The sequence below is a fragment of the Podarcis tiliguerta genome (assembly GCF_965153285.1).
Source record: "Podarcis tiliguerta genome assembly, chromosome: 1".
Taxonomy (NCBI): domain Eukaryota; kingdom Metazoa; phylum Chordata; class Lepidosauria; order Squamata; family Lacertidae; genus Podarcis; species Podarcis tiliguerta.
This window is the reverse complement of record NC_139534.1, coordinates 64,360,007-64,376,290: the sequence shown is the minus strand read 5'-3', so window position 1 is coordinate 64,376,290 and position 16,284 is coordinate 64,360,007. Positions and strand designations below refer to the sequence as shown.

The 16,284-nt window shown below is 40.2% G+C and overlaps 1 protein-coding gene across 3 annotated transcripts in view; it reads right to left on the bottom strand.

Annotated features, from left to right (window-relative positions):
* Positions 1–16,284, bottom strand: part of HPS5 (HPS5 biogenesis of lysosomal organelles complex 2 subunit 2) — a 33,356-nt gene that overhangs the window by 16,786 nt on the left and 286 nt on the right. For 2 of the 3 annotated variants that reach the window (XM_083426225.1, XM_083426223.1), the window contains exons 2-13: positions 14,548–14,715; positions 13,740–13,850; positions 12,729–12,793; positions 11,619–11,811; positions 10,644–10,777; positions 9,644–9,859; positions 6,453–6,524; positions 5,217–5,305; positions 4,524–4,702; positions 4,076–4,234; positions 2,876–3,035; positions 891–1,014 (exon numbers count right to left, since the gene is read on the bottom strand). In XM_083426225.1, the coding sequence (XP_083282351.1) occupies positions 891–1,014; positions 2,876–3,035; positions 4,076–4,234; positions 4,524–4,702; positions 5,217–5,305; positions 6,453–6,524; positions 9,644–9,859; positions 10,644–10,777; positions 11,619–11,811; positions 12,729–12,793; positions 13,740–13,850; positions 14,548–14,661 (1,616 nt within the window). In that variant the 5' untranslated portion in view covers positions 14,662–14,715. Of the gene's footprint in view, positions 1–890; positions 1,015–2,875; positions 3,036–4,075; positions 4,235–4,523; positions 4,703–5,216; positions 5,306–6,452; positions 6,525–9,643; positions 9,860–10,643; positions 10,778–11,618; positions 11,812–12,728; positions 12,794–13,739; positions 13,851–14,547; positions 14,716–16,025; positions 16,283–16,284 lie in introns of those variants that run through there. The other variant, XM_083426224.1, reaches the window with a different exon arrangement.

Sequence of the window (16,284 nt, the reverse complement as noted above, 5' to 3'; positions counted from 1 at the left end):
TATCCCTCAAGTAATTAAGGAACAAAAGAAGAAAAGGCACACTAGCCTGGGAACCTCCTCTCTGCCCAGAACATTGGAGGCTATACACCACACCTCCTCAACAGTATTTATAGGAACTCAAACACTGAGATCCTGCTCTGTTCCAGTAACAAGAAGCCGAAAGCACCAGCCTGAAGATGACGAGTGAGACCTCGTCGAAACGTCGCCTAGACACCCCAACTTTTACACGGGAAGACACCCGAGGACACCAAAACCTGCATTCCTGTACCCGTGAAAATCTACGAAAGCAAATATATATATATATATATACACACACATATACACACACGAATGGCATCGATCCCATTTCAAATCTCCTGTCCCGATCCTCGATTGTGCCCTGCATCTGGTTCCAATCATGAGAGGACTTATTTGACTTTAATGCTAATTGTTTGCTCCTATTGGTTTTAAAACTCACCATTGAGGATATTATTGACCAATGGGTCAGTCACTGGATCCTTACTAGATAGCTCTGTATACCCTACAGCTGCCTTTAAGAATTCCAAACTGGCACCACTTGGGATGGTATAGTGTTATACTGGTAATGGAGAGCTAGGTTAAGAAGGATAATGAAAAACATTCACAGTTGCAGAAGCATGACCCACATGTTAAAATTAGTGGTAAACAGCTGAAGATTCATGAGCCACCCAGGATAAGGTAAGCTTTCCCACCACACTCTTTTGCTCTTTAATTATTAAGAAAAGACTTTTAACCCCAGCCCATCTTCAGCTAGCTAGTTTCAAGGAGTCAAAGGCTAGCATGGAAAAATGTGGCATGAGTTACAAGTAATGTTTAATGATTGGACAAAACAAAAAGTATGTAATGGGTGAGGAATTCACATGTGATTTTACCTGTCCTTGACAGCTTGAAGAGAGACGAGGGGAGATGGGGAACGGAATGACAATGGAATACTGAATGGAAGAAAAGTCTCATTCCGATCAGTGTCGACCATCACAGAAGCATGAGATACAGTGTCTAACAAACAAAATTAAAATTTAAAAGTCATAAAATGGAGTGATTTGACAACATATGCTTAGGACTGATCAGATGCTGTGCTTCACAACAGATTTTTTTCACCTCCTTCAAGTAGGTATCAATGCCAAAAGCCATTCAACCATAATTACCGCCTTTTGCCAAATCAGATGGGAAATAACAACACAATCTGAACCACCAGCATTTTAGGTGATCTGGCAGTTATACTTTTTTAGGAAAGCTCTTTGATTTGTCAGATAACTTTGGGCCTAGTTTCAAACCATCTGTAGTAAAATGCAGCTTGAAATAGGAGTCCTAAAACAGACTGCTAATATGCATTCGAGGTTTGGGCAGCAATTTAGAATCTACAGAACCTGAGGACTTTACAAATGTGTGTGTGTGTGTGGTGTGTATAACACACACCCCCACACCCCCACACACCCTATATCTATATCTATATCTATATCAGTGTCTCCTGGAATCGATTATGCAACACTTAATTTAGAGATGCAGTTTTCACCAATAGCCTCAGTATCACTGATATTTTAGAGTGAGCAACAGATCATTTCCACAATGTATTAAGCAAAGTGACAAGCGGCAAATGGAGCTTACAGTGTAAAACCTCCAAAGGCAAGAGCAAGGGGTTTACAGAATAAAGAGCATGGGGAAGCAAGTACCTTGCTGCTATTACCACTGTTTCAAGAAACCTGAATGTCTAAATTCCTTCTTCATCTTAATTTATGGAATCAGAAGCATTCTTGCAAATAAACCTCAAGCATGCAGTTTTTGCCCGAGAGAAAATTACGGCAGTTTAAAAATCTTAATTTTGTATATGAGTGAGAACAAAGGAATCCCTTCAAAGAACAGAAGGGACTATTCATTACAAATGCTATCAGGAAACAGCACCAAGCAAAGCATACATGTATAGCCTTAATCCAAAACATGCAAAATCTACAGCTTGACGTTACCAGCAAATTGGTAAACCCCCATATTCCTGTCATCTATATTCAAACTACTGTTGTTCTAGGGGAATATTCATTGAAAGAATGGAGTATTTATCACCAGGCCATTTCTCCCTTAAAACACTGCATACAATAAACAAAGCTCTCTTACCAGCCATTGATAGTGTGGTAATGACTCAAAACATTACTTTTCATGTACAAGACTAAACTATCCTCATGAGGTCCAATGAACCTCCTTCCATTTTACAGAAGGAATGCAATTTTAATCATAAAAGTGAAACAGCTCCAAGTTTTGAATCCCCACCATTACACACAGAATTGCTTAGTTCCTATAAAACACTGAATCACCTTGTCAGCCAAAAGCTGGTTTCACTGTGAGATACAGAACTCAGGTGCTTACAGAGTTTCACAATAGCTTGACTGTAGCAGAAGAGGCTAACAGGCTTCTGAACACGAAATCTTAAAGGAGAGCCATGAAAGCAGCAGAGGTGATTATGATTTTCTACTTGAGTGAATTTATGAATCAATTTTTATGAATCGAACAGGATAGCAACCTTCATTTACATGACAGGGCAGCAACATCAAGAGTAGGTGACATGAAGCAGTGATGTCTCTCTCACACCAACTATCAGACTTCCATCTAAGAATTACATCACCTGTTACTTAAATGATGAGGTACGTTTTAATTTTAATAAATTACTTTGGAGGAAAACATGACACCAGCATTCAAAACTATTGCTACATAAACAAGTTAAATGATAATTTGTACGGGAGTGCAGAAGTCCCTAACAATGCCACCAAACAGCTGGAATGAGCAACAACCTTGTTTTTAGACCCAGCAGCAAATCCCCATCTATTTACAGGATACACACACATGAGTATTTAATAAATGTTTGTATTACCAAATTCCTGGTGCTCTTCTTCCTGGTGTGTGTGAAATTCTCTCAATCTTTCATCTTCTGATAGAGTTTGGCTATGTAAGGAGCAAGAATCCTCATCAGATTGGCTGCCTCTTCGGCTAATAACACGATAAATGCCAGAATCTAATACGCTGAAACTTTCCTATTGAGAAATCATAACGTAAGCTTTAAAGTCTGCCTTTATAAACTTGATCCAGTCAAAAGACAAGCCACTGATTTTAGTACAGAAGAGCACACATTTAACTCTTCTAATGAAATAAATGGGAAATGCATATGAAGTCAGAGCAGGAACATGCCCTTGCTATTTCTAGAGTTCATCGATATTATAATACTCCAATTTATTTATTTAAAATAGTTTTATACCTCCTTTGAGAGTAAATGCTCTAAGGGCAGCTTATCAACATAACACAGAACAATGGAACTAAGATGCAATAAATAATACAAAGGGTTGTATCCAAAAGGTGTTGTTCAGCTGGCAGTAAGGCTTCCATTAGCAGAACAGGGAGGGAAATGATTTGGAGTGATTCACCTTTTTTCCCCTATAGGCGTCTGAACCTGCTAAAATCTGCTCTAAAGGATTTTGCAAGCCTCTGAAGCAGGATTGGGTGAGTGATTCAGTGGCTAAAAACTACTTCCTTCCACTGACAAAAGTCTTACTGTCTGGTGAGTGACACCATTAGATACAACCCACAAAACACCGACGATACAATAAACATAAAACACTGGGAAACATGCAACTAATAAAACAAAGAAGCCCAAGCAACATTACTCAAATATAATGCATATGTGATATGTGTTACATACAAAATATAATACATGTGTAAATGTAACATTTGTGTTGCCTGCCTATTTTTTTAAAGGCAGATCTGGTTTTGCAGATAGGAAAAGCCTCCAAGCAAGATTACATTTATTCCTAGACTATTTTGGTTATATGCATATTTATTGTATTATGAAAGCTCTCTCTATACCTTAGCATCGTGACTTCAAATCTGCTATAACAACAGATGCATCTTGGGACAGAAAATACCGCCCAAACTATAGCTCCTATTGTAAATATCAAATGCACAAAATGTACCCACTTTTTTTAAAAAAGCTATCTATAATGAAGCACTGATAAAATATAATTTTAAGGGAATGAAAATATAGCTATAATATGGATCGCATTTATAGGAATATGCTTACATGTGAAGAAATACTGCTCCTCCTGCTGCTGCATGCAGAATCTAAAGGCTCCAGCTTTGAGATCAGTTCTTCAAGTTGAGTAATGATATCACTTTGTGTTGAAAGATCCAGCTGAGATTTCAAATGTTCCAGCTTATCTATGGGAAGAGCTTTTCTTGCCTAATAATGCATAAAGTTTTATTAAACAGGTTAAAATCTACTATTTTATTTATTTCATAACTTTATACACCGCTTGACACAAAAGCACAAAACCCACAAAGCATTGGGGTGCTGCTGCGGAGCAGGGGGGAGAAGCAAGGTGTAAAAAACTTTCCTTCCCTGAAGTTCCTTGATTGCCACGTTGGCCTGGATCCTAAGGTAATAGATTATCTTTTATTTGCATCGCATTTGTCAGAACTGCTTTTAAAAAGACATATTTTTTTAAAATGATATATTAAGCTTTGATTACCCGACATAAGACAATAGAATTCTGGAAGAGGCAGCAGACCCTGGCTGCAAGCGTCCAAAAGCTTCTTCTAAGTAAACGTTCTATACATTTTTCCACGGGTAGAAGGGAAAGGTGAGAGACTTTTCCACTGGTGTGCAAACAGAAGAGCTCGTTTTTATATACTGCAATATCATGAATATCTAGGCAAAACAGAAGATTACAAGAGTCAGTACAGAGCTCCCCAAGGTTTAATACTATACTTCATATTAACTAAAGTAGTCTGATTGCACCTTTCAGGATTTTCATGTTTATAAACATATGAAAACTAGATAGGAGAATGCTTTCTTCTTCAGGCACAGCTAATAATCACCACCACAAACAAGTGCAATTTGCCTGTCCCAGTGCTTGTAAGAAATGCAAGCCTGATTTCCCTATCAGTCTTTATGCCATTCCATTATCTAAAACAGGGGACTGTTTCAAGCACTTGTGGCTATTAAGAAATAAAGTACATGCTCATGTAGAATAGTCTTGTTAGCATTACCCATTTAGCCTGATTTCCCCCCGCTGCCCACTGCGTGCACCAGCTTCCAATTCATGGCGAAACAGGTATCAACCTCACTTCTCGCAAAGGCAGAGTGAACTTTATTCTGATGTATGTACAGTTTCAAGAGCACATAGAAGAGACCCAAGTTCACTATGAATAATGTAATTTACCTTTCACTTCGCTCCAGAGCAAAACTTGAACATTTTGTGGAATGAAAATATAAATGCCTCTTTCTGTCCATGTCATTACACAGTGCTCACTGTAAAGAAAAAAGATGTGGGTATCCAGAATTTGTTGTGATCACAACACCAAAAAAAATTGAAAGTTTGAATGACAACATTCTAACACCTTCCATGATGCAGCATTCACAACATACATTTAAGGCCCTGTGATACCCCTTAATCAGTAATGGGCTCCCCCAAAGAATTCTGGTAGCTGAGAGTGCAGAAAGGTGTTTGGAGACCCCTTTTCCCCTTCTAGAGCAACCATTCCTAAAGTGGTTTAACAATCAATCCCTCTTCACAGGAAACTCTGGGAATTGTAGCTCTGTAAGGTGGAAAGCATTCTCCTAACAACTCTCAGCATCCTTAACAAACTCCAGCTCCCAAAATTCTTTGGAGAAAGCCATGACTATATCAAAGTGCCTAGACAGCATCTTAAAAAGTAGAGACATCAACCTGCCAACAAAGGTCCGTATAGTAAAAGCTATGGTTTTCTCAGTAGTGATGTATGGAAGTGAGAGCTGGACCATAAAGAAGGCTGAACGCCGAAGAATTGATGCTTTTGAATTCTGGTGCTGGAGGAGACTCTTGAAAGTCCCATGGACTGCAAGAAGAACAAACCTATCCATTCTTAAGGAAATCAGCCCTGAGTGCTCACTGGAAGGACAAATTGTGAAGCTGAGGCTCCAATACTTTGGCCACCTCATGAGAAGAGAAGACTCACTGGAAAAGACCCTGATGTTGGGAAAGATGGAGGGCAGAAGGAGAAGGGGAAGACAGAGGACGAGATGGTTGGATAGTGTTCTCGAAGCTACCAGCATGAGTTTGACCAAACTGCAGGCGGCAGTGGAAGACAGGAGTGCCTGGCATGCTCTGGTCCATGGGGTCACGAAGAGTCAGACACGACTAAACGACTAAACAACAACAACAACATCATATCAAAGTGCTTTAAATGTATGGTGTGAATGTGGTCTCACAAAGCGTAACCTACCGCACAAGGTTAGTGCAGGGACAAAATACATGTTTCTATCCTGAGCAACATGGAAGGCAGGTGAGATATAAATGCAATAATAGAAAGCTGAAAGAGATCACTTAACCTAAAAGTACCATTTGTCAACTACATTTTTCAGCTGATCTGAATTGTTTTAGCTGCAGGGTTACAAGAAGAAATGGCTTCATATTTACCTCAAATAAAGCAGCCTAGGAAAAGCCAAAGACTGAGGGGAGCAGGCTGAAACTTTATATTCCAGATCATCCCTTTAAAAAGAAATAAAGTTTAATCAATTAGGTTTATTCGGTTTTAATTGTTGGATCAAGAACTGTTTAAATTTTTGTTTCAAGAATAGAAGTATCATTCTGAATTATTTGGCATTGCTCAGTTATGTATGGCTGTTCTTTTTTGTTGTTGAACCCTTTTATATTTGTTTGGTTTAGAGAAAATACCTTTCCCAGAACTTTATTACTTCTATTGCATTAAAAAAATCCCCCACCAATATATATATTTGTTCCCAATTAATAAATTATCAGGTTGGATCCAGAAAAATGTTCAAAGAAGAGCTAGCTCAGTGGAAGGTGATTCCCTGGGCAACCTCTCTTAAGGACTGGCGAACCCCACAAAAATCAAATGTAATCATCGGAAAAGCTTGGAGTTAGATTAAGCAACATATAAATCCACCACAAACAGTGTCTTTACAGCTGGGTTGCTTTCAGGAACCTGCTACATATCTGTGCAGTTAGCAATTTGTTCAAAAAGATGACTGCATTGTTAAAATTTGCCCAGGCTACATGCACCACTTCCATAAATGTGGGGACAGGTACCTACAAAGTGGGAGCTCTGCAAAACATGTGAATTGAGCCCCAGGCTCTAGGCTTTCATGTGCTGAGATTTTGGGCTCCCTAAGCCCTAATTCAAATCTTACACTCCAGCAACATCTGCTGTGTATCTCTGTACCACAAGCACCACACCACACTCAATGGAAAGCAGGGCAGAAACCTAAGAAAACTCTCAACTGACATCAGCCAAAGTTACTTTCACCCACCCCATGACCTCAGTCACAAACATTACAGCACTGTTCCCCCACAATAGTAAAACCACAATCAAGACGAACACAAACACGTAAAGATTACACTGGTCAACAACAAATTTGTTGTCTGCGTTTTTTCAGTTGATTTAGGACAAATCTGATGTGCTGAATCAAAAAATCACATTGGTTTTGCTCAATCAGGTGAAGTTTTTCAGCTATGGCCACATATCGTTTTTTTACGTTTTTGTTCACATGTACACTTGTGTGAAGCATTTTAGAAGAAGTTGGTGGGGGTAAAATGCCATGTCGAATAATTGTTTTGATTGGAAATGATTGTTTTAATGACAAGAAGTATTCAGGTCCGATAGTTCTGGGTGATTATGTCGAAAAGGGATCAGTTTGAAGTCATAAGACCTCGAACTCTTCCATAAATTGGTGCGGCAAAGCATAAAGTTGCTTACCATGCTTATTTTGGTATTAAACTTGGTGACCAGGATAAAGCTTGGGCGCCACACATGGTGTGCAACGCATGCACCGAGACTCTACGTGGGTGGACCAATGGCAAGAGGAGTCTGAACTTTGGAATTCCCATGGTTTGGAGGGAGCTGACAAACCATGTCACTGACTGCTACTTCTGCGCTTTTGATGTGACTGGGATCAACAGAAAGAACCGGAGCAGCCTCAAGTATCCTGATCTTCAATCAGCACATCGTCCTGTAGCTCATTGTGATGAAATTCCAGTGCCTATCTTCGGAGAACTTCCTGACATTAGTGACGAAGATGCCTCCAGTGTTGAAGGACATGTAGAAGAAGTGGTTCTTGAAGATGATGCTCCACATCCATTTTCCCAAAAGGCTCTGCCAAACTGTTGGCATCCAGGTTGAAGGGAAAAAACTCCTCTCTGACAGTGCTCACATCAGCTTCTTCCACAACAGGCATCAAGAGTACCTCCATTTTTTCTCGGAAGAGAAGGACTTGGTGTACTGTGCAGATATTGCGCAGCTTCTGCTCAAGCTTCGAGTGCCACAGTACAAACCCAAAGATTGGAGACTGTTCATTGATAGCAGCAAGCGATCACTGAAATGTGTTCTGCTACACAACGGCAACCAGTTTGCCTCTTTACCCCTGGCTCACTTGACTACATTGAAGGAGAACTATGAAGCGGTGAAGTATGTGCTGGAGAAAATTGGTTATGATCAGCATAAGTGGTTTATTTGTGTTGACCTGAAGATGGTGAACTTTTTGTTGGGACAACAGTCTGGCTTCACCAAGTACCCATGTTTTCTGTGGATGTGGGATAGTTGGGACCGTGCTCAGCATTACACGAAGAAGGATGGCCTGTGCAGGAGGAATTGGTGCCTTGCAAAGAAAGGAACGTCGTCAACGACCCTCTGGTGGACAGAGACAGAATACTCTTCCCACCGCTGCACATCAAGCTCGGCTTAATCAAGCAGTTCACCAAGGCTCTGGACAAGGGTGGTGACTGCTTCACTTACTTGTGCCAGGCTTTTCCAGGATTGACCATGGAGAAGTTTAAAGCTGGCATCTTTGACAGTCCTCAGATCCGTCAGCTCATCAGAGATCCAGAGTTCGGAAACTCAATGAACGAAGTGGAACTGGAAGCGTGGAAGGCATTTGTTCTGGTAGTGAAGAACTTTCTTGGCAACAATAAGGCCAGAAACTACACAGAACTTGTCAACAGCATGCTGACTGCTTTCAGAAACCTGGGCTGCAACATGAGGATCAAGACGCACTACCTATTTTCACATATGGACCGGTTTCCTGAGAACCTGGGTTCAATGAGTGACGAGCAGGGGGAGAGATTCCATCAGGACATGAAAGAGATGGAGACCAAGTATCAGGGTCGCTGGGATGCAGTCATGATGGCTGACTACTGTTGGACTCTGAAGAGAGACCTGCCTGCTGCTGAGAATCCCAGGAGTTCCAAGAAACGGAAGTTCAAGCCCTGAAGTTTGAAAAATGGTGAAGCAACATGCAATTTACGTGTACTTACCTTTATCAATGCCCACCATTCAGTTTACAGTAATTTGATGTTTCTATCAGGTAATCAATATATGTTGTTGGAAAAACATTTTTAATCTTAAAAACATATTTAGGATGATATGTGTTGACAAAAATCAGCTGATAATGCCACAAAAATGTAATCGATTTTGACACAGGATCTGATTTTTTTCAAATCAACATAGCACAAAAACCTGACCTGATGGAGAGAAACGGATGCCATTTCCTGATTCAGCAGTGCAAAAATACCCTAAAGCAGTTGTAGAAATCTAAGACAACATTCAAAAAGTAAAAAATTGTTGCCCAGTGTTATATTGCTATGACCAATACCTTAGAGTCACAACAGGGAGAGGTGGTGATGACAAGAGCTGTTTGAATTGATGCGTACTTAGCACCTCCCCTTCAAAGTTCACCTCCCACATCCGTGAACCAGGACGTGCACAATATATCAAAGGCTGTTGGCTACCACAACTCTTTCCAGCAGGGGAAAAACAAGATCCATATTCACCATCTCTTTCCTTGTTTCCAATTTTCCAAAATTTCTCCCTATATAAACCAAAAACATTTCAAGGGGGGGGGGGGAATCCTGTTTTAATCATTGTGGAATGAAATGACATGCATATCTTCACAGTTGACACATTTTTTACATAGATTAAACTTGGAAACCAAGGAGCATGCGGCTGAAATTGAACTGGCATTTATTCATTCAAGAACATCTGCAGAAAAGAGCATTCCCTTCCAAAGGGCAATGGAGGAGGCAACCAGCAGTTGGGCATATGTTTGGCAATTATGCCTTGGAGTGGAGAAGATAATGACATGGACCTCTAATCGATTCAGGGTGAGGGAGAAACAGTTAAACGATGGAGAGGCCTATGGCAAAACCATATTTGTAGTGATGCCTCAGAGGAGGAGATGTAGTGAGCAGTTAGCTTTGTGTTTTTTACACGTTGCTAGCAGCTCTAGATGATTAGATAACAAAAGACAACAATTAAAACATGAATAAACTAAATTGTGGGTGGAATTCAACATCACGCAACTGCAAATTTTCTGTCTGCACAAGCATATCAGCCTGCCAGATTGAAGAGTTTCCTCTCATGCGCTGTTCTAGGGGCTTCTCCCAACCTCCCAGAACCAATTTCAGCAGGCAGGGGGAGCTCTGTTGCAGAAGCCCTGGAGTTAGGTGGATTCTGCTCTATTTCTTCAGAAATGTGACAAAATGATTACTATTTATTACTAGGTGCAGATTAATGTTAAGAGTAGAGTTGCAGATGGATCTGCAGAGAATCAAACCCAGAACGGCACCAGCATTACTTTAGAGTACATTAATTACCTCTCAGTGTCACATAAGTAAGATCGGGTAAGAGAAGAGATAAGCAGCCTTCCATCCAAATAATCAAGCTGAACCACACGAGAATCAACAGTGGTTATAATCTGAACTGGAAACATCACAAATGCAGTGGTAGCCTAAAGAAAGGTAAAGGAGAAATGTACAGTGAATTATTTCAGCACTGAAGGAAAAACAGACTTGCAAAATTGACTACATGAAACTGGAAAAACACACAAATAAAATTCATATTGTTCAGGCTGCATTTCATTTTATTTTAAAAATGCCTAGATACCCTCTCTGGAGTTGTAAATGCTCATCAGTATCTAAGAATCAATAAGAACCAGGCTTAAGCATGGAGAAATAAAATATGAACTGCAAAGCAGCTTCCAGATTTTTGTTCTCATATTTTGTCTTTTTGCAACAAAATGTTTGTATCAGAATTATATCAGAATTCAGACATTACAATTTTTACAGATCATGTAATGCAAATAAGATTATCAAGATCCACGTGTGACCACCTGCTTACTTCTGTAAGTTTGGGCACACACAGTTGAATGTTTCCCTTTATGCACGAGTTTGCATATACTCTAGCTACTTTCATGGTAAGTACTCCTCTCTCATGGTATGTATTCCTCACCATTGCAGTAAATGTGGTAATGCCTATGTTCCTTCATAAGGTTGGAATTGGGGAGTGTACAAGAGATCATTTCCCACATCCAAGCTGCACTTTGGATGTATTTGGAAAATCTCAGAAATGCCAGGCCAACGAAGATCAGGATGACAACAGGGGCTTGTGTATATTATTCTTCCCATTGATGATTCTCCAACACATCAGAAGTACTGTGATAAACTCTATGATGCACTAGCCTCCGTCTTCCTCTCAGACTTGGAAGAGCCTAGTAACCTCAAAATCTGGCTTAGACCAGCCAAAATGTGTAGAAGCCTGCTCTTATGTTCAAAATCTCACTTAAAATTTACCTTTCCTTGTTTGGATGTATTAATCTTGATGGCAGACACTTTGCCCACATGATCACCAACAAAAACACGAAACGCACTAGTATCCCAACAAAGAGCTGTTACTTTTCTGCCTTTGTGCTCAGAGGACACATAAATCCTTTCTGGTTTCCCACGACGTTCCTGATTCAATTCCCAGACAACAACAAGGCCTTGGCTGTAAAATATAATAACTAAATTACTAAAATAAAAATCTGTCATCTTCTCACAAACCCTCACACATTTAACAGTGTTCAGAACCTACACACAAATATTTATTTTATACAACCTTTGTATGCTACTTGAGCAGCTTATAATAAATTTATACAACAAATACTTTACAGTACTTGAAAATGTAGAAAACTGAAATAAATCCAAGTTCTTCTGATTTGTCAGCTCATGAACTTACTGCATCTCTCTCAGCTTAAGAGACACTGGCCTGGTTCAGACATAATAACAAATAATGGATTGTCATTTGAACAATAAGCCACAGTGAGCCTCAGCCTCCCGCCTCCTCTTCCCATTCATTTGCATGTGAGAAGAGAAAAGAAGCTTTTATTAATTTATTATTAATATGGTTTATAGGCCACTCTCCATTAAAAAATCCCAGACTGTTTAAACTGCAAACATCAGATCAATATCCCAACAGTAAACAGCAAAATACATTAAAATCTAACTACAACAATGAATAATAAAAGGAACAGATATAACCCTTCCACTTATAGTTTGCTGCAAACCAGTTTGGCATTGTGTTGAATGCAGCAAATGCTGGCTTGTGTTTGCTCTATTTCAGATCCAGGTCTGAGGTCTAAACAAATCACAGCTGGTTGCTTTTGGTAGCAAGAGCAAAGTAGAAGTGAAAGAGCCTAGCCTTCCACAAATGAAGGGAAGAGGAAGATGGAGTACATGTGCTCCTATAAATATGCTATACTTTAAAATGGTTAGCCTCGAAACATTTACATTATTTTCATCATCGGAATGGATTCCCTTATTTGCATTACTGAAATGCCTCTACCATTTCCAAAAAAAAACCCGGTACTGTAGCGCCAAAACAGTAATCCAACTTGTTTCAAATACATAAATAACCATTCTCACCTTGTAGCTACAGCAACACAGTCCTCATCATGTAAACAAAAGGCAATGCGGGAAATAGCACCTTCCTACCAGGAGATAAAGCAGATTTGTCCTATTAATATTTAGTGCCCCAACAAAGCCTGATTTGTAGCTGCTATGCATTTTTTTTCATATTCATTGCCCACTCCCTACTTGATTTTTGACACATGAAAGAGGGAAGCAAAAATAAAAATCAGAATCTGTTCTAGGTGGACTATCCCTTTATCTCACCAACTGCCCTGTGGGAAGGATTCCAGTGACTTAATGCTTTGAGATTGATATTGATGGTGTGATTGTATTAATGCATTTTCACTTTTGTTACTTATAAGCTACCTTATTAGGCTGAATATAAGAGGTCTGGTTGGTGGCAAACTGAAAACAGGCCGTTTCTGCAGTGACTTCTAGTTTGTGGAATGCTCTCCACAGGCATGCGCACCTGGCATCTTCATTATATATCCTTAAACACTAGGCAAAAACATTCCTGTTCTCCCAAGCATTTGGCTAATGGCCTTTAGAACTGGGGAGGGGTTTTTTTGTTATTATGGTATGTATTTTTGTGTTTATATATTGTAAACCGCCCTGTGATCTTTGGGTGAAGAATGGTAAAAAACAATAATTTAGTTTTGATGTCTTATTGGTCTTCTTGATCTGATTTCTGCATTAGCTACAATTCTCATTTTAGAAGGTTTTCTTAGTCATCTAAGGCCTGAAAGAGCAGCTGAAAAGACTTGGGGCGATATCCAACTAGCTCACACTCAAGAGTAGATCACTGAAATCAAGGCACTTAAGGCCATTAATTGCAGTGGCTCTGCTCCAAGTATGACATGGCTAGGTATCATTCTGAATTTTGTAAATGAGATACAAAATTTTATCTAAAATAAAAAAACTTTAAAGCATACCACAATAAAAAATAATGAAACAACCTTCTCGGTGTCTGCAAATAACATTTCATTCTTAGCCTGAGGTTTCTTAGAAGCATTCCTTCAATCTTACCTTATGAGTGAGAAAAAGTCTCTGTTTCCGGCTATCTTTCTGGATTAGATTCAGGCCTCCACCAGAGCTACCTAGCGCCAACCATTTTTGAGAAACTGCTATACATGTGCACTTTAGAAAAGAGAAAAAGGATAGAGTTAAAAACCAACCAGTTGCCGTAAGAAAATACATTAATGATACTTGCTTTATTTTCAGTTCTACTGAGGAAGAAAAAAAATCTATCACGGAATGGGGACTCTATTTCACTCTTACTACTGATCCATTATAATAGCAAATGGGTAAAAAAATGTCTTGCTATGAACTGCTTAGCATGACAGCAACAAAGTGTTGTCTCTCCTGTAAAGAAATATAAACCACTTACAAATTTCTCTTGAAATCTGTAGTGGAATCTAACCAAATGAAAGAGGCATCTCCTTGCGCCCTTAGAATTACAGAGTATAGCTAACAGTGCCATAAATTATACTCTCTAATAAATAGAACAGTACCAACTCTTGCATAATTTACTTCTACTTGATAAAATAATTTGTGAAATCCATTAAACAGATAAAATCTTCTCTTCAAAAATAAGCAGAAAGTTTTACCATCAAGTTCTCCCCACATTCAGAATATTATCTTCTTAACATTTGTCTTTTAATTCTCTTTATGATTGAGAACTCCTGCTTTAGCCTCAAAGCTGCTTGTAAAATTTTATGCCAGTGGATGTCTAGAGTTTCCACCTTGGAATGTATGCTACGAACTACAAGTACATGGTATTTCTAAATGCTGTTAAGCAAATATCAACATTATAGCAATTATGACTTGAACGCACCTTCAGACGATTAGAATCCAGCCTGAGAGCAGAAAGGAGTGGACTGAGGCACTCAAACTCTGCCAATACATGGCTGCAAGATTCAGGTACCACAGTCACAGACATCACTGGCATGAAAGATACAACAGTCTCTCAAAAGTTTGTTATTGTTTCATTTTCCAGGTCCACCTATCAAAATGAAATATAAAAATGTGAAATACAACTTCTTCACTTGTTAATCATTTGGATTCCTATACATTTATTTCTTCTGTGAAGGTACATAATTTAACATTGCTAATACTTCTATGATAGGGCAAATATACTGAACCATAGACAGATGGATATCAGGTCCACAACTACTAATTAGCTGACTGATACAAAACTGGTAAGCATATTGAACCCTTCAACTTTCTGTAGCTTCAATTCCAGACTGAACTGAATCAGGGAAACTGAATTCAGAGGGAACTCACTTCAAACATTCACACAGAAAGGGCTGGACTGCACATGCCAAACACAACACAATAATGTACTTGTAAATCATCTCATAAGAATTTGGGGTGCACTTTCTATGAGAAAAATGGCCCCAGTACATTGGCATAACCAACAGATATCAGCATCAACCCACAAACCTAGCTCAAAGATGAAACCCAAAACATGCTCACATACTTGAAAGCAGAGCAGCTTAATGTGGGGATTTTTTTGTTCTTTAAATAGGAAAAACTCGATCATAACAAAGAACACACTTTTTTCTTCCAAGCTCTTCTCCAACCCACATAAATTCAATAAGCGATAGAAAAAGGAACCTTCTATGGTCACCATATATGAACCAAATGCAAATCATAGCACAACAGAAATGTGGGTGGTTGTTGCCAATTCCATACAAGCAATGCTTTTTTCCAGGGGGTACTCAAGGTTAAGAAGTACCCGCACCTCTTTTGTTGTTGCTAAAAAGTGTGTAACAACTTCATGGTGAGTACCGGCGCCTATTTTTCTAGGAGAAAAGCACTGCATACAAGTCATTACTTTTGTACCAGACCTGCGGTCCGAAAAAGTAACTGGGATTTGAAGCATGGGCGCTCCAAACTCCGTGCCAGGGAAAATTCATCTCCTATGATGTGCCCTATTGACCCAAAGCACTTCTGAAAGGATTGCCTCCCCACCACCAAAAAAGAGATCAGTCACGTATGGATAAGGAAGCGGACTCTGCACCCAAAACACACTTTGGTCCAACCTTACGAGAGCCTAAGAACACCATGTAAAGCCATTTGCTAGGGACAAGATTTGGGGAGGGCGCCCAAGGCCAAAAGATCGCAAGGCGAATAACGTCAGAGGGAAGAAATAAGGAAGCGAAACTCAGCTTCAGCAGAAGGCCCCAAACCGAAACCCCTCAGCCGCCTCAGCACACCTGGCAGCAGAGAAGCACGCGGGGCACCTGCGGAGCCCTCTCCCCTTCCAACCCTCCCCCGGGGAAAGGAGGGGGCGGGATAACAAGCGCCCACCTGAGGGACAATAATGCCCCAGCCTGGAAGTCGGCTTCGGGAGAGCGGTTACAGGTCGGCTTTCCCCGCCAGCCCCACCCGCCTGTCAGCTGCTCGGCTCTCCTGCCCGGCCTGCCCCGCCTCCAAACACAACGCAGCGCGCGTGACTTCACCGCCCCTTCCCCCCCGCCGCCCCTTAGCAGGCGTCATCCAAATGCGGCTGGCGATTGCGTCACGCCGTCTCGCTCCCTCCGAGTCACGTGACGGCCACGCTCGCTCG